General features: G+C 46.2%; 2 protein-coding genes across 3 annotated transcripts in view; both read left to right on the forward strand.

Moving 5' to 3' along the window:
* The window catches only part of MAP2K6 (mitogen-activated protein kinase kinase 6), a 122,888-nt gene that overhangs the window by 12,726 nt on the left and 86,793 nt on the right, over positions 1-23,369 (forward strand). The window lies entirely within an intron of this gene.
* LOC311579154 (transcription and mRNA export factor ENY2-like) lies at positions 7,865-8,549 on the forward strand. Its single transcript, XM_084749436.1, has one exon. The coding sequence runs from the start codon at positions 8,101-8,103 to the stop codon at positions 8,401-8,403; it is 303 nt and encodes a 100-aa protein (XP_084605562.1). The 5' UTR covers positions 7,865-8,100; the 3' UTR covers positions 8,404-8,549.

Genomic DNA, 23,369 nt, shown 5'->3' on the forward strand with positions numbered 1-23,369 from the left:
GCCCTTCTCAGCGGGGAGACTGACACTAATTCATGGGGCCATTAGGGAGATTAAACAGGGCTGTGCATACAGAGTGCTTTGTTCCACGGCGGCCCATCTGTGTTCGAGGCACTTCTCTGTAATCATCTCTCCATAGTCAACGCTGTTTCACTCCTCTTTCCCTTTCAGTCCTTTAAGGCCTTCTCGTGTAGGAGGAGGTGAACATGTTCACACTTTTGTGTAGCGCTGGGGAGCCTTGTGGGTCTATAACCAGGAGACAGGTGAGTCTTCATAATTGGTATGGGAATATCCTGGGATCTTCAGAGTCGATGAGAATCTGAGCCCCAGATCCAAAGTCAGGTGGGAAGGAATCTTGACCTCTAAAATCCAGCAGCAGCCATTGGATGCTGTGAGAGCCGGGGAGATTCTTCAGTGAAACTTAAAAAAAAAAAAAAAGGAAAAGAGAAAACGGCCAGGAAAATCCCTGGGCTGGGGAAGACCTCACTTGTCTTTTCAAAGCACTTGCTTTTCCTAGCAGGGTCAACACGGTACCATTGGTAAGTGGAGTGTGTTCTATACCATGCTTTTAGGTATGCTTTTGGACTGTGGAAACTCCAGGAAGTCTGGAGGTTAATAGTTAAGCAAGTATATCATATCAGCCAGGTTTATAGGCACACTGTAATTATATAAGCAAGCTGTTGGTTCAATAATCAGCATCTAGCTGGGTCAGGGAAAATTTTCCAGAGCACGCTTGCAGTGTAATTTTCATTTTTTATAACCTACTCACATGCCAGCCTACTCTTTCAATTTCTTTGTACCTTTCTCTATTCTAGAACCATTTGAAAGAAGAGCAAAATCATACAGTATACTGCTAAATTCACTTTAGAGTGCAGTTCTAGGAGATTCTTTGTTTTACTAAGCTTATTCTTATTCTTCCAAGAGAGACATATACACAAGTACATAATTCATCTTTTAAGCATATTTTCTGGAACTTATCTGTATATATTTTAATTGTACATATAAACTGCATATAGATTATATAAAACAACATATAATTTCTTTAAAAGAGTACAGTTTGGAAAATAAATTATATTTTTTGTAACTGATAGATTAAAATATTTTCTTTTGCTAGCTTAGTTTCAAAACCATAGTAGCCTTCTGCTCTGGGGCTCAAAATGGGCTTTTTCTCCAGGAACCCTGTACTTACTCACCATCTTTCTCATCACTGACTCAGTTCCATCAACATTAGAACAGTGGCTAAGGGGTGGGGTAAGATGAACCACTCCCAGTCGCAGTTGTGCAAACCATGGGGCTGCTTTGTCTCCCCTTGCTGAGCAGTTATTTCAATGTAAAACCCAGCCAGGTTCATAGGACGTGTCAGCCATGTTGTTTCTCTTTTTCTTTTCTTTTTTTCTTTTGGTTTTTTGAGACAGGGTTTCTCTGTGTAGCCCTGACTGTCCTGGACTCACTTTGTAGACCAGGCTGGCCTCGAACTCACAGTGATCCGCCTGCCTCTGCCTCCTGAGTGCTGGGATTAGAGGTGTGCGCCACCATTGCCCGGCTTCAGCCATGTTGTTTCTTTCAGGTGGCCTGCCCAGTGATTTCCTGTGAGATTTTGTTCTTGGCTGAGCATCTATTTTTATAGGGAAAGTAGGAGAGGATGCAGATTCTATTTGGAAGTGGCTTCAGGAGAGAGTTGAAAGACTTTGATATGTTTGAGTTAGAATATTTTCTCCATCCCAAATTTCAATCTTTGTGTGTGTATGTGAGTTTCTTGATGGCTGTGTGTGTATGTGTGTGTGTTGTGTGTACATGTGTATATGTATTTATGTGTGTGTGTGTAGTATGTACATGTTTAATGTGTGTTCATGTTCTTGTGTGTGCATGTAGAGGCTGGACATCAACTTCAGGTGTTGTTTTCCAGGAGTCATTCACCTTGGGGCTGGATAGGAGGGCTAGTGAGTAAGAGCACTTGCTGAGGCCAGCCTGGTCTACAGAGTGAGTCCAGCACAGTCAAGGATACATAGAGAAATCCTATCTCGGGGGAGGGGGCAGGGGGACAAACAACAAAAAACAACCAAGAGTACTTGGCTGTTCTTGAAAAAGACCCCATTTCACATTGCAGCACCCGTGTTGGGAGGCTCACAACATCCCGCTTCTGGGGGATCTGATGCCTTTGGCCTCCTTGAACACCTGCGCCCACTTGCACTTGGACTCGTGCCCTTGCACATGCGCACATTTACCTGTAATTAGAAATCAAATAATTCTTTAAAAACTCTAATAAAAGTAAAAACCACCCACTGTGCTCTGTGAGACAACGGCTTCTGCTGTCCTGGGCCTCACTCATCTGCCTGGGCTGGCTGGACAAGGAGTTCCAGGGATCAGCTTGTCTCTGCCTTCCCAGGGTCGGTATTACAAGCATGAGCCGCTACACTGGGCTTCTTTAAGCGAGGTCTGGGGCTCAAACCCTGGTCCTCGTGCTTGTGTGATAAGAACTTCACCAACTGAGCCTCCTTCTCGGTCCTTGTGTTCCACTCACTCTAACGTTACGTCTCTAAGGACAGTGTATCTGTGAAGTATTGAGGAGGTATGAGAATTGGAGGACTGCCTTTCTTTGTTAGATGCGTGAAGCGTTGCTGACCAGCTCACCAGGTCCTGTGCACCTTGCGTAGTATTCCGTGGACATAAAGACAGAGTCCTATTTCTGCCCTCTAGAAGCCAGTTTTCTAGTGGGATGCGTTTGTATGTTAGGGCTGCTGGGACAAAGGCCCGCACATTAGGTAGCTTGAGTACCAGATGTACTTGACTTCATTCATCTGAAGTCAAGCTGGCAGTGGGTCTTGCTTCTTCTGAGGGCTAGGAGGGTGATCTCTGTCTCTCTCCCAGCTTCTGGTGGCATACTGGCAAGCCTCCAAAGGCCCTTCCTGTGCAGGCTCACCACCCAGATCTTTGCCCTCCAAGTCACGTGGCAGTCTCCCTTGTCTGTGTGTCTGTATTCAAACTGTCCCTTTTTTTTTTTATAAGGAAGCTAGTCATACTGGAGCAGGGGCCCACCCGATTCCAGGGTGACATCATCTCAAGTAATGACATGCAACCACCCTGTTTTCCAGTTAGGTCACATTCTGTTGGTAGTTAGTTGGGATTTCAGCATATTAAATCGTGGGGGGTAGGGGGGGGACATAGCTCAGCCTATGACTTGGGAAAGCAAAGATGTCAACAAGCCTGTGATGTGCAGTGTGATGAACAGGTCAGGCACAGAGAGGCGTGTGGGAGATAGGGAAGCCTGTCAGTAAGGGAGGGTAGGGACTTGGCATAGTAGACCTTAAAGTGTGGCACCCAGGAGAATAAAGAGATTTTAAAAACAAGAATCTTGCTCACTGGAGGTTGGCTGCTTCTAAACTAGGATGTGCTAAATCAGAAAACAAATGTGCACACACGTGTGTGGACACATAAGCTCTTGCTATTGATTTCCCAAATTGAGTAGCGCAACTAATGAATTACTCTCAGTGGTTGCCATGGGCAACTCTGAGGTATAGACACAGGGGTGGGGCTCCAGGGGTGGGGAGTGAGGGGGGCGCGGAGAGCTTCCTTCCTATTGCAACAGGTGGTCATTGTCTCAGTGGAGCAAAGCTGGGGAAATGAGAATAAGGCCTAAGCATCTGTAGCCGGGAGAAACATTTTTAGAAAATGCCTGTAAGCCTTAATTAAAAAAAAAAAAAGGACTACACATGTGTTACCAAGCCTTTGCAATATTGATTTTGTGTGTGTGTGTGTGTGTGTGTGTGGCTTGTTTGTTTGTGATTCTGGGGGTAGAAACTGTGACCTTGTGCATGTGAGGCAAGGATACCTCACTGAGCTACGTCTCCAACACTTGATTAGTAACACAAGGCCTTTTAAGTTGTGTGGACGTGTATTTAAACAAATGGGCAGCTTCGCCATCGAAGATCTAGATAGTCAACGTAAAGGCTATCTATACATGACCGTACCAAGAGCCACTTCGTGAGCGGCGACAATAAAGAAAGACACAGGTAGTAGTTATATGGTGTGTGACATGCTAAAGGTTAAAGTTAGTAGAAAAAATAGGCTTTTTATTGTTGTGTGTTGAAATGAGTGTTCATCATCCGTCTACTGTCCCGCTGGCAGCTGATAGTGACTATGGAGGCCAGATGGGCAACCTAGAGAACGTCATGGGGTCGGGCCCAAAGCTCATAACATTATCACAAGTACTGTTGTCCACTTAGGGGATGCTACAGACCGAGGTCATGGGGAAGAGAGCAGAGATGGTACAAACAAATGAATTAGCATAATAAGAAGGTTGGAAGGAGATGCATGAAAAAGAAAAGAAGAAAGAAAGAAGAAAGAAAGAAAGAAAGGTGGGAGGGAGGGAGGGAGGGAGAGAAGGAAGGAAGGAAGGAAGGAAGGAAGGAAGGAAGGAAGGAAGGAAGATGTATTTAGAAGAAGCCTAGGAGGAACGTGTAGAAGGATCCACAGAAAAAAGAGCAACAGAAACCAGTTTAAGACTTGGCCCAGACAAGCCCAGACTTATCATCTGTGCCAAGTACCTGTGCACAGCTCTCTAAATGGGACCCGTGGTGTTGGGGAAGCAGGTGGGAAGTTTGAACCGGCAGCGTTGTCAAGGCCCGGTGGTTTAAGAAAGCAGCACCTACCAGTTTTCGTCTCTCGGGTTAGGGGGTGCACACAATGCAGCGCATAAAGCAGCCCCAAATCCTGAAAGCCCAGCAAGTACTCATGGGAGGGCTTTCTAGAAATTCTATCAAAAATATATCAGGGTCTTGGAAAGAAGCTTAGCTCCCAAAGAGTTTGCAGCCCTTTCCGGGCAGTGTTCCTGTGTGTGCCACTCTACCCTGTAATAGTGACTAGCCAGTGGCTACTCTGTGCAAGGCTCTGCCACAAGTACTTGATTTTTACTAAGCACTCGATGCCTTGGGGTAGCTCCAGTGCTCATAAAAGCCAAGGAAGTAGATGGCGTTCCCACTTCATAAGGAAGGAAATTGGAAATCAACTGACTAGCTTGTCCTTTGTCACACTGTTAGTGGACATGAAGCTGGTGTCCGGATCCAGTTCATTTGAGTCCTCCCCTACCCAACTCTTTTCTCTTTTCAGTAGAACCTAAGACCTTTAGTCTCCTAGACGCACATTCTACTACCAAGCGGCATTCCCAGCCCAAATCCTCTTAAATTCTAAAGTTCGTGCTTCCCTGTATGCCACGAGTATGTTAAAACAGTGGGAAGCTGGAGTTATGTGGTGGTGAAAGAGCAGCCTGTCAGGTACCTGTGTGGCATCGTAGGTTATGGAGGAGGGGAGAGAGCATTGGTGGGACAGCTGCTGCTGGGGCGGGGTGGATATAAACTTTTCTGGAGTATGATAACAAATGAATGTATGCATTTGTGCGATTGTGTGTATTTTGTGTTAGCATCAAGTCAAAGAGGTTTTGTTAGTAAAAATTTCATTGAGTCCAATTGTAAGAGGCTCAGCTAGCCATGGTGGTTACAAAGTGACATGGGCTCTGACTTGGTCCCTCCACCTTGCCCTCCCTCCACCTTGCCCTCCCCCCACCTTGCCCTCCCTCCACCTTGCCCTCCCCCACCTTGCCCTCCCCCCACCTTGCCCTCCCTCCACCTTGCCCTCCCTCTACCTTGCCCTCCCTCCACCTTGCCCTCCCCCCACCTTGCCCTCCCCCCACCTTGCCCTCCCTCCACCTTGCCCTCCCCCCACCTTGCCCTCCCCCCACCTTGCCCTCCCTCCACCTTGCCCTCCCTCCACCTTGCCCTCCCTCCACCTTGCCCTCCCTCCACCTTGCCCTCCCCCCACCTTGCCCTCCCCCCACCTTGCCCTCCCTCCACCTTGCCCTCCCTCCACCTTGCCCTCCCCCCACCTTGCCCTCCCCCCACCTTGCCCTCCCTCCACCTTGCCCTCCCTCCACCTTGCCCTCCCCCCACCTTGCCCTCCCTCCACCTTGCCCTCCCTCCACCTTGCCCTCCCTTCACCTTGCCCTCCCTCCACCCTGCTTTTCTTCCTTCTTCTTTTTCCTCCACAGAGTCCTCATTAAGCCTTTCTCCGGGATCATCTCTACTGTCTGCCTTCCTCTGTGGACCAGGATTTTGCCCACTCATCATTTGCACGTGGGGGAAAATAGCCACTCGCCCTGGACTGATATGGCTTTGTAGCTTCTTTAAAAAGCTTCTTTGTTATACTAACTAATTTACTTACTTGGTGCCATGGTCAATGTGTGGAAACTCCGGGGATTGAACTCTGTTCTTCAGGCTTGGCAGCAGGTGCTTTTATCTGCTAAGCCATCTCGCTGGCCCAACTTTATAGCTTCTGCGTGTACTATTTCTGAGCTATTTATAGTCTGTAGTCTGAAATAGAATTCTGTATGTTTCAAAAACAAATCCTTTAGTGAGTGGCTATTTGGCTGTCTAGTTCTAAATCAAGTATTCATCACCTTGCTCGCAAATTATCACACACATCACTGTCCACTTGGGGTGCTGCAGAACCAGATTATCTGGGTAGTCAAGGGAGCTGGAACAAGCAAATGGGTTGACACAATAAACAGGCCGGAAGGAAATGCATGAAATAAAATGAAAGCAACTGATACGCGCCTGCTTAGACTTACATTTATTTATTTTACTTTATTAAGAGTAGTTTTAGATTTCTTTATTTTATGTGTGTGAGTCTTTTGTACACATGTATGTATGTACTTCATGTGTGTGCTTGGTGCATTCGGTCCCCTGGAATTAGAGTTCTAGAAGGCTGTGAATTACCACGCGGGTGCCGAACCAAGGACTCGAGCAAGAGCTGGAGGTGACTTAACCTGTGAGCCGTCGCCCAGACCCAGTGGTTAGACTTACATGAAACGATGTGGTGACAGTGTTGGGAGCGTGTATGTTTTACGCTGTTCTTTCATAAGGAGTTATTAGGAGTAAGGGGACATATTTATGAATTTGAAAGTGTCAGTAATATGGCTTGGCTACTGAAAAGATGTATTTCCTTAGATTGGCTCATGTTCACTGTGTATAGAAAAGGCCATAGGTGGGATCATTTATTCCGTCACCAGTTGCCTTTGTAAAATGAATATTAATAAGAGCGGGAGATGACTTGTTTAGAAGCATGAGGTACTTAGCTTGAGCCCCAGAACCTAGATAATAGAGCCACGCCTGGTGGCAGATGCTTGTAATGGCAGTGATGGGGCGAGGTAGAGACAGGGCAAATTCTAGTGTTTACTGGCCAGATCCTTTCGTCTACTTGGCAAGTTCCGTGCCATTAGTGTTTCAAAGCCATTAGTGGTGACACCTGAAGAATGACACTCAAGGTTCATTAATGGCTTCCACGTGCATGCATATATATGCGCATACACCCACATGTCCAAAAACACACCGATAATGTGGTCTGCTTAATCATCTGAGGTTATGCCCTTGATCAAAGAAAATAAAAAAAAAAAGAAAATGTCACTGTTGTTTTCTGATGCCTATGTGGCAAGTGCAAGGCTGTCCAATGATGCGACAATTGTCTAAATAGTCACCCCCATTGATACCAGACAGAATGTAAAGGCAACATATTGGAAATACATACTTACACCTTAGAAACCATGTGGGCTGGACACCTCATTTTAGAGATGAAGCCATTTGAACCAAGAGGAATTAAGTAGAAATACTGAGGTAGTGGTGAGACCCCAATGGAAGGAAACCGGGTCTTCTAAAGCTCACATGTGGATTGCTGGTAGCATCTCAGTAGCATCTTTTTTTTTCTTTTCTTTTCAAGGTTTATTTATTTACTTATTTTGTGTTTGGGTGCCCTCTATGCATGTACCCCTGCAGGCCAGAAAAGGGCATCAGATCCCATTATAGATGGTTGTGAGCCACCATGTGGTTGCTGGGAATTGAACTCAGGACCTTCGGAAGAGCAGACAGTGCTCTTAACTGCTGAGCCATCTCTCCAGCCCCTTGGGAGCATCTTGATGCTGAACTGACTTTGACTGATGGAGGAACCCTTCTATTCCTCCTGTAAAAGCAGATACTAACTTGCTGGGCTTGAAAGTAAGTAAGGGGTGTGCTTGGGTGCTGGAACTACTGAGGGTCTGAGTCTGGGCGGCCCAAGAGTATGGTTAGCAGGATGAACAAAGATGCTCAGATGAGAGCAGCGATTAACCAAAAGTTAATTGAAACGGGAGAAGGAGAATGCCTCAAAGAGCTGCTGAGAGCTAAATTAACTGAGTGCGGTTGGAAGTATCAGTCGAAGGCACGCTGTAAAGAGGTAATTAAAGGAAAAGGACCAGAGCACTTTACTGTTGATGACTTGGTGGCTGAAATCACTTTAAAAGGCAGAGCGCTGGTACTTGACAGCGTAAAGAAGGAACTCCCACAAAGAGTAAGAACATTCCTTGCTCAGCATGCCAGACTTTAAGCGTGCATTAGAATGGGCTGTTCTGTGGATTTATTTCTGAAAGTAAAACTAGCCATAAATTAGAAATTGATTTCCCAAAAGAAAGTCCTTTTTTTTTTTTTTGATGATGGTTTAAAAAAAAATAAGGAAGGAAGAGAGCATCAAGCACAGTGGAAATCAGGATCTCTTTTGATTGAGGCATCAGATAATTGAATGAGTGCATTTTGTCATTTTGTAATACATGTAGCCATGCATCCACTGAATATTAACGATCTTCTCTATGTGGCTCTTGGAGAGCTACTGAGGAGAAGGTAGAAAGAAGAATTCTCTTTCTGTCTCTTTCTCTGTATTTGTCTGTGTATGAATGTGTGGGTGTGCACTTCCCACCTTATTTCTTTGAGACAGGGTGTCTCACGGAAGCTCACATTCCACAGGGCAGCAGATGCGTCTACTGACATTTGTGATTTAACGGTACCTCCAAAGAACCAATTAGCCATGCGGATCTTGCAGCGTGAATGACAGAACCGAGGACAAGAAGGGGGAGAGATAGAGCAGACCCACTTCCGGTCCATAGACAGAAAGAAACAGCACTAGAGTCTAGAGAATCCTCAAGTTCTGTGTGGTGGAATGGAGGGGCCACCAGGCAAAGGAGTCAGAGATGAGAGAGAGGAGGTGTGGACCAAGAGAGAGATTCATTGCAGGGCGGTGTGACTGACGGGACACCCTCCAGCAGCTTAGCATCATTTAGTATTTTGGACTCAACTATTCATCTCCATCCCTTAGCAGCAGAGTTTTGCTAATATTCTGAGCTCAGTACGGAGCAGAGAGCCAAAGAGGCTTTGGGGAGCTTTCTGTTGACAAGTCCAGGGCTAGGGTTGATCAAGAGATCGAGACGGATACCAACCTTGAAGGGAAGAGAGTTTGTGTGAGCTGCTGGGTATTGGATGTGGCTTTCTTTAACCAGCGTTTGAGAATTCAACTCCTAATGACACTTTGCTGGCATCTCACCCACTTGCACTTGCCCCTGTTCAGCAGGGCATGCCTTGAGGTCTGATTCTAAGGCTTTTCGTTTATATGGGCACGTCTCCCACCCGGCCTTCCCCCTCCCTGCACCCCCCCAACCCCTGCCTGCTGGTGAACTGACTTGACATTTCTGCCTGCCCAGAGCCAGGGAGTTTGCTGGCTCTCGGCTGTGCGCTTCCTCCGTGAGGTCACACTGGTGTTGCCTCACTTGAACGTCTGCCATTCTGGAGGTTTGATGAAGCAGAAGTTCAGCATATGTGTTGTAGAGCTGGGGACCTTTCGGGCCTTTTGAAACCACTCTTACCGTGGGAGGGAAAAGCAAGTTCTAGAGAGTCTTACACAAGTGTGAGACGGACACTCGGGGTGATAATGGAATGCAAAACCAGATGTAAGGTGATTGCTTTCGGTTTTCATAATGCATTGAAGGTTACTTTTGGGTTACTGTTTTTCAACTTGAAATGTCCAAAATCGGTATCCGTAGCTTTGCTTAGTTCTTAGCAACAAACTTAGCAAGCCCCCCAAAACACCAAATTGACTAGTCAATCTGTATTTTGAAAGTCCATTTTTAGATTTATTTTTTTCATGTGTCTGAGTATTAGCCTGCATGTCTGTGTACATGTGTGTGACTTACGTCCGTGTGTGCCATATTCCTGTCTTGGTGCCCATGGAAGTCGGAAGATGGTGCTGGAACTTTGTGGATGGTTGTGATCCATCCCATGCAGGTGCTGGGAATTGAACTCAGGTCCTCTGCAAGAGCAAGTGCTCTTAACTGGAGCTACTATCTCATCTGATAACATCCTAAGGCTTTGGTGTCCACCTCTGTGACTGGGACGTCTCTTTATTCTCTGCCTCTAAGAGGATGCTTACTTTGGGAGAACACACAGAAGCTAAACTGTGTGAAGAACACACTGAAACTCCCTGCAAATGCAGAATCCAGGTGCCTGTGTGCTAGTGGGCGAAACGCGGTGCCCATCTCAGCTCTCTTCCATTCCCGTTTGACTTGATGAGGGTTTAAGGTTCAGTAAGGTTTGATGAAAAGTAGTGAGAAAAATGCTACCATCGATTTATGGAAGAACTTAAAGAAGTATTTTCTTTTTATCTCACTTCCAATTTATCCCCAATGCGCAGTGTATTTGGCCACAGAAGCTCTCACCTGTAACCCCAGCCCCCGTGAGGGTGAGATAATCACCAAGAATCTGGGGTGAGCCTTGGCTATGTGCGAGTTCCGTGTCAGCGTGAGCTACAGTGAACAGCGTCTTAGGCCCCTTTCCGTTTCAGCCACACGCCCTAACAATTTCTCATCTCAATAACTGGCATGAAGTAGTGGTCAGCAAGTATCTTAATATGACATTCCTTTCAGTATCTAGGGCTAGCCTTGTGTGGGTCTGTAATGCCGGCTGAAGTCATTTTTGTACCTCTCGTTTCCTGTTTCTAGTCTTTTCATTGTCATACGTGAACCTCTGGTCACATTGATAGAACCCCACGCGTCCCCTTCTCTCTATGCGTATTTTATTGTCATGTATTCAAATATCGTAAGACCCTTTCTAGTTATCCGGAAGCATAGGATCTGGGGGTTTTCAGTAATGCAGAAGGTAGGGTCAGCAAGGTCACTATTGAGTTTCAAAACGTTCTCACCAGAGACAAGGGAGACCCCAGGCCCGTTAAGTCCCATCCCACGTCCTCAGTGTTCCCAGTAACCGCGAATCTGCTTCTCTCTTTATGGGATTGTCTCTTCCCAACATTTTTATGAATGGAAAAATCTTAATGATATGTTACCTTCTGCATCTGGCTCCTCTCAGGGTTCATATATATTCTGGCTTGAATCAACCGCTTCATTCCTTTTGAAGGCTTCATAACCTTCTACTACATTGATAAACCACATGCCTTCCTTTTATGTTTCTGATAATCACCTAGCGTTAGAGAATTTCAGCAAAGGCAATTCCTAAGTACACGTAAGAATAGCTAATACAACGGAAACCAGGAGCCCATCTATGAGACTTTTCATCATTTAAGTGGAAGATAGCCTAAAAGAAAGTAACACATTTTAAGTCTCAGGATGAGCCAGAAATGTTGGCGTGCGTGCATCTTTAGTCCCAGTGTTGCAGAGGCAGAAGCAGATGGACTTCTGTGAGTTAGAGGCCAGCCTGGTCTATGAAGCAAATTCCAGGCCAGCTAGTGCTATCTAGGGAGACCTTGTCTCAATCAACATCATCAACATCATCATCATCATCATCATCAACACCATCATCAACATCATCATCAACACCATCATCAGTAGCAGCAGCAGCAGCAGCAGCAGCAGCAGCAGCAGCAGCAGCAGCAATGACTCAGGGATGGAGGGAGATTTTCCAGGTAGATAGGGTTTTTCATAGAATTAGATAGTTTTCTTGTAAAGCTAAGTCTTCCAGTAGCTGTAGGACCCGAGGAAGCCCTGAATCAGTAGTCAGGCATGCAGGTTCTGATTTGGCTTAGCTGGTATCCAGCTGTATGGCCTCATCCCGCTAATCCCCAAACGTCTGCTTCTTATGTTGGCTACTTACTTGAGTTTGGCTCTGAGTCCGACCTTCTGTTCAGTTTATTTTACATGCATCACCACATGTCATCCCTACAAGATTCACAGGGAAAAAAATAAAAGAAAATAAAAGTGTGTGCTTCATGCTCCAAGAGTGAAGTTTGATTGAAATATGGGCATTTTGTATATTCTAAAACTGGTTCTTTTCTTTAAAAAAAAAAAGGATTTACTATTAATCATGTTTATGTGTTCAGGTGTATGGGGTGTCTGAAGAGGTAGGAGAGGAGGGTTTCAGATCCCCTAGAGTTGGTGTTATGGGAGATTGTGAGTCGTCCTATGTGGTTATTGGAAACTGAACTCAGGTTCTCTGAAAAAATAGCCAGTATTCCTAACCACTGAGCCACCTCCCCAGCTCCGACTGGTTCCCCTTTGGATGCTGTATTTTAGATCTTCTCTGATGTCACTGTGATGTGTGTACTTGTTAATTCTTCTCAACTTGACACAGACTATAGTTACCAGGGAAAGGGAAGCCTCAACTGATAAACTGTCTCCTTCAGATTGGCCTGTGAGAATATCTATGGGATATTTTCTTGACTGTTGATTGATATAGAAGACTCCAGCTCACTGTGAGTGGTGCGACTTCTGGGCAGGTGGCCCTGGAGTGGGTAAGAAAGCAAGCTGAGCAATCCATGAAGACTGAGCCAGCAAGCAGCATTCCTCTACAGTCTCTCTTTCAGTTCCTGCCTCCAGGTTCCTGCCTGATTTCCTGCGTTGACTTCCTAGTGTGAAGTAAACTCTTTCCTAAGTTGCTTTTTGGTTAATGCTTTATTACAGGAACAGAGAAACAAACTAAGACAGTGGGTAGAGGAGGAGCACATCCTTGCCACTGCCAGATGAAGGGCTAAGTATGGATTTCCCCTGGCTTCACGGTACCCAGCTTGATGCTAACCTCTTACTGCTGAGCGCTGTACCTAGAGTGATGCAACCCTCCTACTGGTGAGCAGGAGGGGTTTGGGCTCCCTGATAGGTTTTAACTGATAACCCCATGGTTTGGAGGGGCACCTGGTTACTAATTCCAGCATAGTCTCTACTCGTGCTGTAGAGGGCATGGCCCTTTTGTCACTTTATGACGAAGCCTGGCTTCCTATGATCTTCCCTAACACCATCCTTAGTCGAGAGAGGAAGTGACTTTTTAAAAATTGACAACTTCTTTGGATTGTGCTGACTACCCTAACTTATTGGACAACCACTTAGTTATTTTGCTCAGAGTGCTCCTGTTTTATATCCATTTGATTATTTTCATATTACTTCTTCATGGGTTCCCTCATCTACTTCCCAAATGTGGACTCTCCCCATCCCGCCAGAAGGTTTTTTCTCTTGAGGCAGGACTTCCTCCATGAGCATCTCACTGTGTCCCGTCTAGCGGTCAACACGTGACTTCAAGAGCTGTCCCCTGAGATCCTCCCTCTCTTTGGTGCATTTGTCCTGGCAGTCCTACTCCTTGAGTGACCTTTGTGCCTCTGCCACCACCACTTTGCAATTAACAACTCCAACACAGAATGTGTTCTATTTCCTCCCAGTTATGCTTTGTTGTCAGTTTCCCAACCTTGGTCCATAATGATGTTGTTCTTCTTAGCCTGTGGACATTAAATCATCTGATGCCTTACTCTGTCTCATTCCATTTGTCCTTACCCATGGTTGTATTTAGGAACACACACACACACACACACACACACACACACACACACACACACACACACTCACTAAATATGCTTCTGCTACTTGTGAGCTGTGCAACCTTGAAAGCTTTATGAAATTCAGCTTCCTGGTCTATGACTTGGGAATGATGACAGTAGCAGCTATAGAGACTCGACTCAAGGATGGAATGAGATCATCTCTGTGCCCTACTGAACACTCTTAAGACCCTGTACAGACTCAGCGATTGCAGCCCTGGGTGTCTATTTACGTACGATGCTTTTCTCTACTTTACTGCTGAGGTTTCCCTGCTTGCTTTTTTTTTTTTTTTTTTGAGGTGCATTGTGGGCTTTTCCATCCTAAACCATCTAACTTACATTCAGCTTATTTTCTACTTTCTACCTTGCTTTTTCTTTTTAAGAATGCAGACCCATTTTGTGTCTTTCTTTGAGAAGGCTTCTTTATTTTTATTTTATGCGTGTAGCTGTTCGCCTGTGTATATTCACATGCATTGTGAGTGTGCAATGCAGTGTCCTTGGAGGCCAGAAGAGGACATAAAGTTCTCTGAGTTACCAGCTGTTGTGAGCAGCCTGATGTAGGTGCCAGGAGCTCAACTCCAATCTGCTGCCATAGCAGCCAGTGTTCTTAATCACTGAGCCGTCTCTCCAGACCTTTTCTTTAAATAATTACTGATTTTATTTCACTTAAATATATCATTATGCCCTCCTTATATTTTTGCTTGTTTCTAGAATGACACTTCTCTCTTTTTTTCTTCTTCTTCTTCAAATTTTGTTCATTTATCTGGCCTTAGCTCAAGTGTCATAGTATTCTGTGGCTTCTCCCTCCTGTTCCAGTTTTCTGTTTTGAATTTACTTAGAACTGGATTCACCAAACCATACACAGTGGCAACATCAGGTGCCATCTCCTTCTTCCATTTTGGCCAGGTTTAGAAGCCTCTGAATGCTTACCCAACCTACCTGTGTCAGTGATAGACTCTCCTGCTACATAGAGTATTAATCCCTGAAACTCGTGTACTCTTTTTACATTCTTCACTACTCAATTGACCAAAGTCTGAATACTCAGTCCTGGGAGGCTCTGAGATTGTAATTGGAGGAAGATGGGTAAGGACCAGTTTTGTGAACTTGGTCTTGACACTGAGCATCCCTAGACCATCATGTGTGTTACCTTTAACTTCAGGTAAGAGTTCAATTTTTCCTGCAGACCGCAGACTGTTGGGAAGCAGCGAGGGACAGAGAGTGCAAAGACATTGCAACGGTCACAGCTGTGATCCGGCAACACCAAGAAAGTGGTACTTAGGGAAGGAGGGTTATAAAAAGCTTCTGGCAACATCCATCCAGTAGGTAAAGTCTCTTGCTCCCAGGCCTGTCAATAAGAGTTGGATTACCAAGACCCTCCCCCAAGGTGGGAGGAGAGAACTGACTCCTACAAGTTGTCCTCTGATCTCTTTCCCTCCCTCTCTTTCTTTCCCTCTCTTTACACACAAACACACACACACACACACACACACACACACACACACACACACACAAAAAAGCACATGGAGGTGCTGTCATCTTTGCTGGGTGCTGAAACAGGCCCCACGCTGTCCCTTCCGATCAATGTTTTGCCATTAGAGGCTGATTTTGACTTTACAGTGATCGCTCTGGTTTATGTTTTCTCTCACAGGACGGCAGAAGAGTGTGTATACAGCACCTTAGCCTGTGTAAGAGGTGGCAGGCTGTCTGCCTCAGAAAGTGTGTGTGTGTGTGTGGGGGGGCGTTTCCCAAACACAGAAGGGGACTCCCATGTCCAACCCAGCAGTCACCAAGCCGTTTCTCCTGTGTTGACCACCAGCTGTCTTTCACTGGAGTCTCTTGGGAAACCCAAAGTACCTGCCCATGAGGGAAAAAATTTATTTTTTTCCCAGCTCCCTGAGATAGAGGAAGGAAACTTGACTCAGGGAAGTCAGGCAGCAGAGAGAGAAGCTCTTTGAGTCTTAGATTACTTACTGACCTCAAAAGCAAAAAGGCCTGGCTCAGCCTTAAGCTGGGGCTGTCAGTGAGCTAATTCTGGCTCACTAAGCAAAAGAGAAAATGGAAATGTGGACACCAGCACCTCCGATCAGTGAGCAGTGCTCAGAGATCACGGGTTTTTTAAAAAAAAAAAAAAAATCTGACATGCATCTTGTTAGCTCCGAATTACAAACCTGAAGAAACAAAGCAATGCTTGTCCGACCCCCTTCTTTTTTCCTGCTGTACAGAGAGGGGGAACGGTTGCATGCTGGTATAAACGTAGCTTGCTTGAGAGTTGCGTAACTCCCAGGTGGTAACCCAAGGTTAGGACCCTGTCTTTCAGTTCTCTTTCTATGTGTTTTCTCCTTGTACCGCGAGTCCTCGCCCATAAGCATCCCCTTTCCTTTTACGAAATAAATCGACTGTGCTCGAAGCCTGAACTGTAAGGAACACTAAAAGGCTGTTATGTGTGGCAGTTGTGCTGATGGCAAATTCATGAGGGGCTTTACTTCCTGGGGATGGCTGTTTGGAGGAGTGAAATTTTATGAAAAAGTGAGCTTGGTCGAGGCTTCTCTTCTGATTTTTTTTTTTTTTTTTTTTTTTTGGTTTTTCGAGACAGAGTCTCTCTGTGTTAGCCTTGGCTGTCCTGGACTCACTTTGTAGACCAGGCTGGCCTCGAACTCACAGTGATCCGCCTGCCTCTGCCTCCCGAGTGCTGGGATTAATCTTCTGAATTTTGAAGACTTGATACTATTGGTTTCGCTTACATAAGTGTATTGATCTCAGGTTTAGTTCAGATTTATTTCACATTATTAAAAGAGCCCTGTCACATTGCCTAGGAAATTACATAGGTATTATACACCTAAGGCGTTTAGACTTTAAGCCCGGGAGAAAAAAGTTTGTTTCTACCCGGCAACAAAGGTATTTTGGGTACAGAGCATGTTGCCTTGCCAGCTGCTCTCTCCTTGGGTGTTATATTTACCTCCATCCCTTTGGTGATTAACAGAAAGCGGGGTACAGGAGGGGTGGATCTATCACTTTAAGAATATCAAGTTTATATAAGCAGGCCAATAATTGGCAATCAGCCGTTAGGCAACAGGCCCCAGCATTCTCTTAAAGAATGAGCGTGCCAGTCCAAGGAGACAGCCTTGATTTACTTTAGTCAACAATTTTTTTTTTTTAATTGAGTGACACACGAGAAATTTGAACTTAGGCTAAATTTGGAGAGATTGAGTTGCTGGATTCTCACTCCCATAAGCTAAGTCAGTGGCAGCAGGGCGACGGGGCTAAGCTGTTTTCTGTACCTCGGTTTCTCCAGCAAGGTTTACACTCAGCTGTTACGTGTCTTCGGCTGTGTTGGGTCATGACTCCTTCGTGACTAAAACCATTAGGACCTTGTCATCTCCCCTTTTCACAGAGGAGCAAACCTAAGCTCAGGGGGTTGAGGAATTAATTCTCTTGCAGACCCAGACCTTTCTAGCTAAATAGCAGAAGGTCTGGGTGCTGTGGAGACATGCCGCCTTTGACCGCCCACCACTCTTCTCCAGCATTTTAGTTTTAGTTTTACCCTCCTTTCCTCCCCCTTCCAGCCCCCCTCCCCCCGCAGACACCAACACACTTAGGAATCCTCCACTCTGCCACAATTACAGCATTTGGTGGTTAGCGGGGAGGGGGGGGGAGGGTGTCGGGGAGGGGGGGAGGCGGCGGGGGGGGGGGCAGGGATGGGCGGTTCAAAACACAATTGGTGGGCTCCCCAGTGACTGACATCTTCCTTTGAGAATCTGAATTATGTACTTCGCTGAAGCAGTCGCAACAGGTGTGATGACCTTATTTAGTTGTGGTCTTTGTTTTCCACATAGAAAGGAGTCACGTGTAAAGGTGGGTTTTGGGAGTGGGGATTTTATCATGGAAGGCTGGCTAGTTAAGGGGGAGGGGCTAAAAGAGGGAGGGGACGAGTAGAGGATGAATTAAAGCAGGCTGTTTGTAGTGGTGGGGGAGAAGGGGGGCGGGACTGAGAACCTTTCTGAACGGTGTTAGTGGACTATGAGAGAAAGCTGTTAATACCAGTACAGCCAGAGCAGGCGGGAGCTGGGGACACATTGCACAGGGCTCCCAGGCGAAGGAGTTTTGCTGAAGGAGAGCCTGTGTCAAAGCCAGGAAATAAAGAATTACCAGATGGTTGAGGTCACTTGGCCGGCCAGCGTGTTGCAGCCCCATATTGAGAGGCTGCATCTGGAGCCCAGCAGACTGAGGACAGGTGACTCTGAGGGAAGGAGCACAGTCTTCACAAGCTGCCCTTGGTGTTGCAACACTGTAGCTCTGATAATTTGCTGTCTCCAACTATAGAGCCCCAGGTCCTCATTCCCCTCCTCTTGAGTCAAGCAACGACTCTTGTCTCAGTCCGTAGGGAACTAGCCCCACGGAATTGTCTCTAAACTCCAGTTTAGCTCTTTAAATTCCGAGGCTTTACTTGAGTAATTCACTTTTCATGATAGCCCCTCTACAAGATATTTACTCTTCTTGTCAGGTAATTCAGCTTATTATTTCAGAAATAGCATTTTTTTCCCTTTTTCCCCCTCCCATGGGTGTGTGGTGTATGTGAATGTATATACGCATGCTTGTGTGTGTGTGTGTGCACATGTGTGTGCATATGGGGGCCTGAGGTTGATGTTAGGAATTAACGTCTATGGCTCCCTCATGTTATCCATTGAGGCAAGGTCTAGCAAGCAAATCCAGAATGTGCTTATATGGTTAGTTTTGCTAATGAGCTTTGCTCTCTCTTCCAGAACTGGAATTACAGGCAGGGCCCCAGGATCATCCAGCTTTTTTTTTTCTTTTTTTGGTTTTTGACACAGGGTTTCTCTGTGTAGCCTTGGCTGTCCTGGACTCACTTTGTAGACCAGGCTGGCCTTGAACTCACAATGATCAGCCTGCCTCTGCCTCCCGAGTGCTGGGATTAAAGGCGTGCACCACCACACTGGGCTCATCCAGCTTTTTATTGGACTCTGGGGATCTGAACTAGAGACCTTACAGGAAGTGCTCTAACCACTGAGCACTCCTCCTGGCTCAAGAAATCTTATTATTTTGCTTGTCTGTAGTACCCATGGGCCGCGCTAGAGGTTGATAAGGGGCAAGCCTTTCTCTTCCAAGCCTGGATTTGGGTGTCTGGTGGCATCTCCACAAATCTCCTTGTCCCAGTCCAAGTGTCACTAGGCCCACCCTGGCTCTGCTCTTAATTACTCTTTGTCCTCCCTACTATCTCCTTTCCTTTGGTCTCAGCTGGAGCTCCACTCTGGACCTCTGCAAGTGACATTTGCAGCCACCCTCAGGAAATGAGAGGCTCATTTCTTCCAGGGTGAGCTGATGGCATGCAGGACCTGGTGTTCGCTCGGTGCTTGCCCTCATCTGGGCTCTTCATGCTGTACCACAAAAGGGCTGTTTACACTGCTAGAGGCGTGGGTTCTTCTTTTCCTAGGTTGTATATCTCTGGCCCCAGGCTCCTGGCTTTTCCTCACACGGATGTTGCTAAAAGCAAGACTCCTTTGACAACTGCCAGGCTGGAGGTGCTGGTGGGGTTGGCAGGATGTACATGTTACTGTTATCAGCCCTGCATGTTAGGTCAAGGTGATGGGCAGGGGCCAGGGCTCCTATGATGTCGTATTTGAAAGGGACATTAATCCTTTGATGGCAGTGCCCCAAAGTTATACAGAAACCTGCTTTTCTCTTTCTGTTAGGGCTACCAAGGGTGTGGAATTTGGAGCCAGGCTACCCTTCATACTTACTGGCTATGTACCTTAATATTTGCTTTTTAATTAGCAAGTAGAGCCAATATTAGAACTCAGAAAATAGGGTTAATATTAACATTATGTTACATGATACGCATGGTGTATTATATATTGTCTATTATTTATATATGAGCAGGGTCTTTTTTGTTTGTTTGTTTGTTTTTGTTTTTGTTTTTGCATGGTCCTTGTGTGCATAGCCCTGGCCTTCCTGGAACTCACTCTGTAGAGAAAGCTGGCCTTGAACTCACAGAGATCCACCTACTTCTGCCTCTGGGGTGCTGGGACTAAAGGCATGTGCCACCACTGCCCAGCTATATATGAGCAGTGTTTAGGGACAAGTTGTTATTCAGCAAGCAGATGATGCAGAGGGAGTCACTGCTGTTTTTCTTTATGAAGGTTTTCTGTGGAGGGGAGCACATTCTAAGTTAAATCAGTGTATATTCATTGTACATTGTGCTGGCTAGCTTTATGTCAACTTGATATAAGCTAGAGTTGTCTGAAAGGTATAGACAAGATACCTTCATGAGATCCAGCTGTAAGGCATTTTCTTAATTAACGCTTGATGCAGGAGGGTGAAGCCCTTCGTGTGTGGTGCCATCCTTGGGCTGGTGATCCTGGGCTCTCCAAGAAAGCAAGTTGTGCAGGCCATGATAAGAAGGCAGTAAGCAGGACCCCTCCACGGCTCATGCATCAGCGCCTGTCTCCCGGTTTCATTCCTGCTGAATTCCTGTCCTCATGGCTTTTGATGACGAACAGTGAAATGGAACTGTGAGTGAAATAACCCTTTTTTGCCCTAAGTTGCTTTGGTTATGGTGTTTCATCACAGTAGTAGGTACCCTACCTGTGGCATCCATACGAGAAGGTGTATTACTTTATTTTCTGTTGCTGTGACCAAACACCAAAAGCAACTTATAGAAAAAAGAGCTTTTTTTTTTTTTTTTTTTTTTTTTTTTTTTTTGCCTCATGGCTCCAGACTGTAAGAGCTCTCCATCAAGGAAAGGAGGCATGGCAGCAAGAGGCAGGCCCCGTGGCAGGAGCAGGATGCTTGGAGCATATGTTTTAAACAAAAAATAGAATAAACTGGGATTAGGGCAAAGCTATCAACTCCCAAATCCTGCCTGTGAGTGGTGAACTTCCTCCAACAAGGCCACAGCTCCCCATAACCTTCAAGAGTGTACCAGCTGGGAACCAAGTGGTCAACTACATGAGCCTATGGGGGACATTTCTCACTCAACTCCCAACACTGAGTACCATTAAGATGTTTTTGTTGGGGCTGGAGAGATGGGGCAGAAGTTAAGAGCACTGGCTGTTCTTCCAAAGGTCATGAGTTCAATTCCTAGCAGTCACATGTTGGCTCACAACCATCTATAATGAGATCTGGTGCCCTCTTCTGGTGGGCAGGTACGCATATAGGCAGAACATTGTATATATAATAAATAAATAAATCTTTTTTAAAAAAGATGTTTTTGTTGAAGTGTAGTATGCACTTTGACCATATTAACCCCCCCACTCCTCTCTTGTTCCTTCTTGTCCTGTCTTGTCTGGTTCTGAATGAAAAGCGAGTCTGGTTAGCACTCCCCAGGTGCCTTTGACCGGCACATGCTGTATCTGAACTTATTTAAAGATGCAGGAATTGACAAGTAGGAGGTACCCAGTGTGATCATTTGGTTTGAAGCTGAGGCCTGGCAAGTTCCTGGCTGGACCTAGAGTCAGTAGCATTTATGAAGGTTGTTTTCTGGAATGCCTGGCTGGGGGGCTAGGAAGCGGTGAACCTGTGCCTTCTCCCAGGGCTGCAGAAACTAATTCTTGTCTCTCTGAGTGCTTCTCTCTCCATGAGGGCACTTCTGGTGTGAGGTGAGGCCTTAGGTCTCTGTTCTGCCTCAGCCATCATGTGTCTTTTCCCTCTCAGCAACATTCAGAAGGTAGAGCATGGGAGCTCAAGCCTATATGTATAAAGGATGCCTTTGGATAGGTGTAAAAACTCTGTATTCAAGCCGGCCGTGGTGGCACCCGCCTGTAATCCTAGCACTCTGGGAGGCAGAGGCAGAGGGATCTCTGTGAGTTCAAGGCCAGCCTGGTCTACAAAGTGAGTTGAGGACAGCCAGGACTCTGTGTAACAGAGGAACCCTGTCTCGAACCACTCCCCGACCCCCCAAACAAAAGGAAACAAAACAAAACTCTATCTCACAACAAAAGTGAGGAAGTGAGACCAGTCTTAAGAAACAGTGTTGCAAGGGACGAACACTGAACTCTCTCTCTCTCTCTCTCAATCTCTCTCTCTCTCTCTCTCTCTCTCTCTCTCTCTCTCTCTCTCCCCCTCTCTCTCTCTCCTCTCTCTCTCTCTCTGTGTATGGTGTGTGTGTGAGTATGTGTCACATGTGTCACATGGGTCACATGGGTCACATGAGTATCAAGCTCCACTTCCCTGAGGCAGAGTCTCTGGCTGAACCTGCAGCTCACCAATACAGCTACTCTAGCTCGCTGATTGGTCCCAGGATTCCCCTATCTTCAACCCCCAAGTTCTAGAATTGTTGGTGGGCTGCTGTGTCCCCCCAACTCTCATGTGGGCAATGGGGGTTCACACTCCAGTCTTTCCTCTTGTGAGGTGGGCAGTTTACTTGTTGGGCCATCTCTCTGGGTTTGAGACATTATTATTTTTTTTTTTGTCATTTCTTTTTTTGGTTGTTGTTGTTATGGCTGTGTGTATGGTGTGCATCCATGTTCAAGCATGTGTGGGAACAAGTATGTGTGTGTTTGGTGCATATAGTTGTGTGTACACGAAAGGCCTGAGGGTTGATGTCAGGAATCTTTTCCAATTGCTCTTCCAGTGGATTTTTCGAGCCAAGGTTTCTGAATCAAACCCAGAGATTACAAATAGGGCTAGTCTACAGAGCCAGCTTGATCCAGGGATTCCGTTTCCGCCTTCTAAGACTAGAGTTAACAAGTGAGAGCTGCCAAGCCCACTCAGCGGCTACATAGGTTCTTGGGACTTGAACTGTCGTCCTCTTGCTTGAGTGGTAAGCATTTTAATAGCTGAGTCATCATTCCCGAGACCGGAGTTACAGATGATTGTGAGCCACCATGTGTGTGCTGGGAATCTAAACCAGGTCCTCGGGAAGAGCAGCCAGTGCTCTTAACCATGCTGAGCCATCTCTCCAGCCCTTCAAAGAGATATTAAAAAAAAAAAGGTATATGTTAAATATAGAAACAAAGTACTTATGGTTAAGATGATAGCATTTCAATGAAATGCAACAGGAATACAAGGCTGGAAACTGCTTTTGGCACACGTGAGCACAGAGGGAAGAGGGCTTCATGTAACCTTCCTGGGACATGGAAGGGATGGATCCTGAAATGCAGAGAACTTCATCGGAACTGAATCCAAAGCACGAGTCACACGAGGCAAGGAAGCCCATGGGAGACAGCGAGACGAGCAACAGGGACCAACAACTCAAATCAGGCTGGCGCTGGAGACCGGCGAGAATCTGTCTGACCTGGCTGAAGTGAGGGGAACATCAGCTGAGGGCTGCCAGTGGCATGCTGGTGCTGGCTCGTGGCTGGTTTTTGGGAGGCAGTTATTAAATAGCTAGTAATTTTGTAAGCTGGTAGTTAAACCATTGGCAGCTTGGATGTACAACGGAGGAAATGTTTACATCACGGCAATCGGCAGATTCTCTGTTCAGGGCCTTCTCTCCTCCCCCCCCCCCCCCCGCCCCCGCCAAAGAGGAGGCATGCGTGGTGAGCAGTGTAGCATGAAATGCTATCCCTACGGCCCCTCCCGGTAGCACAGAATGGCTCGTAAGGGAGCAATATAGCCATGTTTTCAAATGAGAAGGTTACTTCTGTGTTCTGGGCCTTGCTCTTCAGAAAACAGTGAGGCATTTCTCCTACCTAGCAGGAGGTTTAGCTGAGAATGTTTTGGAGAGTCTGAAGGGCTGCTGAGAAAGCAGTTTGGTGCAGCCC

This window comes from Acomys minous, assembly GCF_964271855.1.
Source record: "Acomys minous genome assembly, chromosome: 12".
Taxonomy (NCBI): Eukaryota; Metazoa; Chordata; class Mammalia; order Rodentia; family Muridae; genus Acomys; species Acomys minous.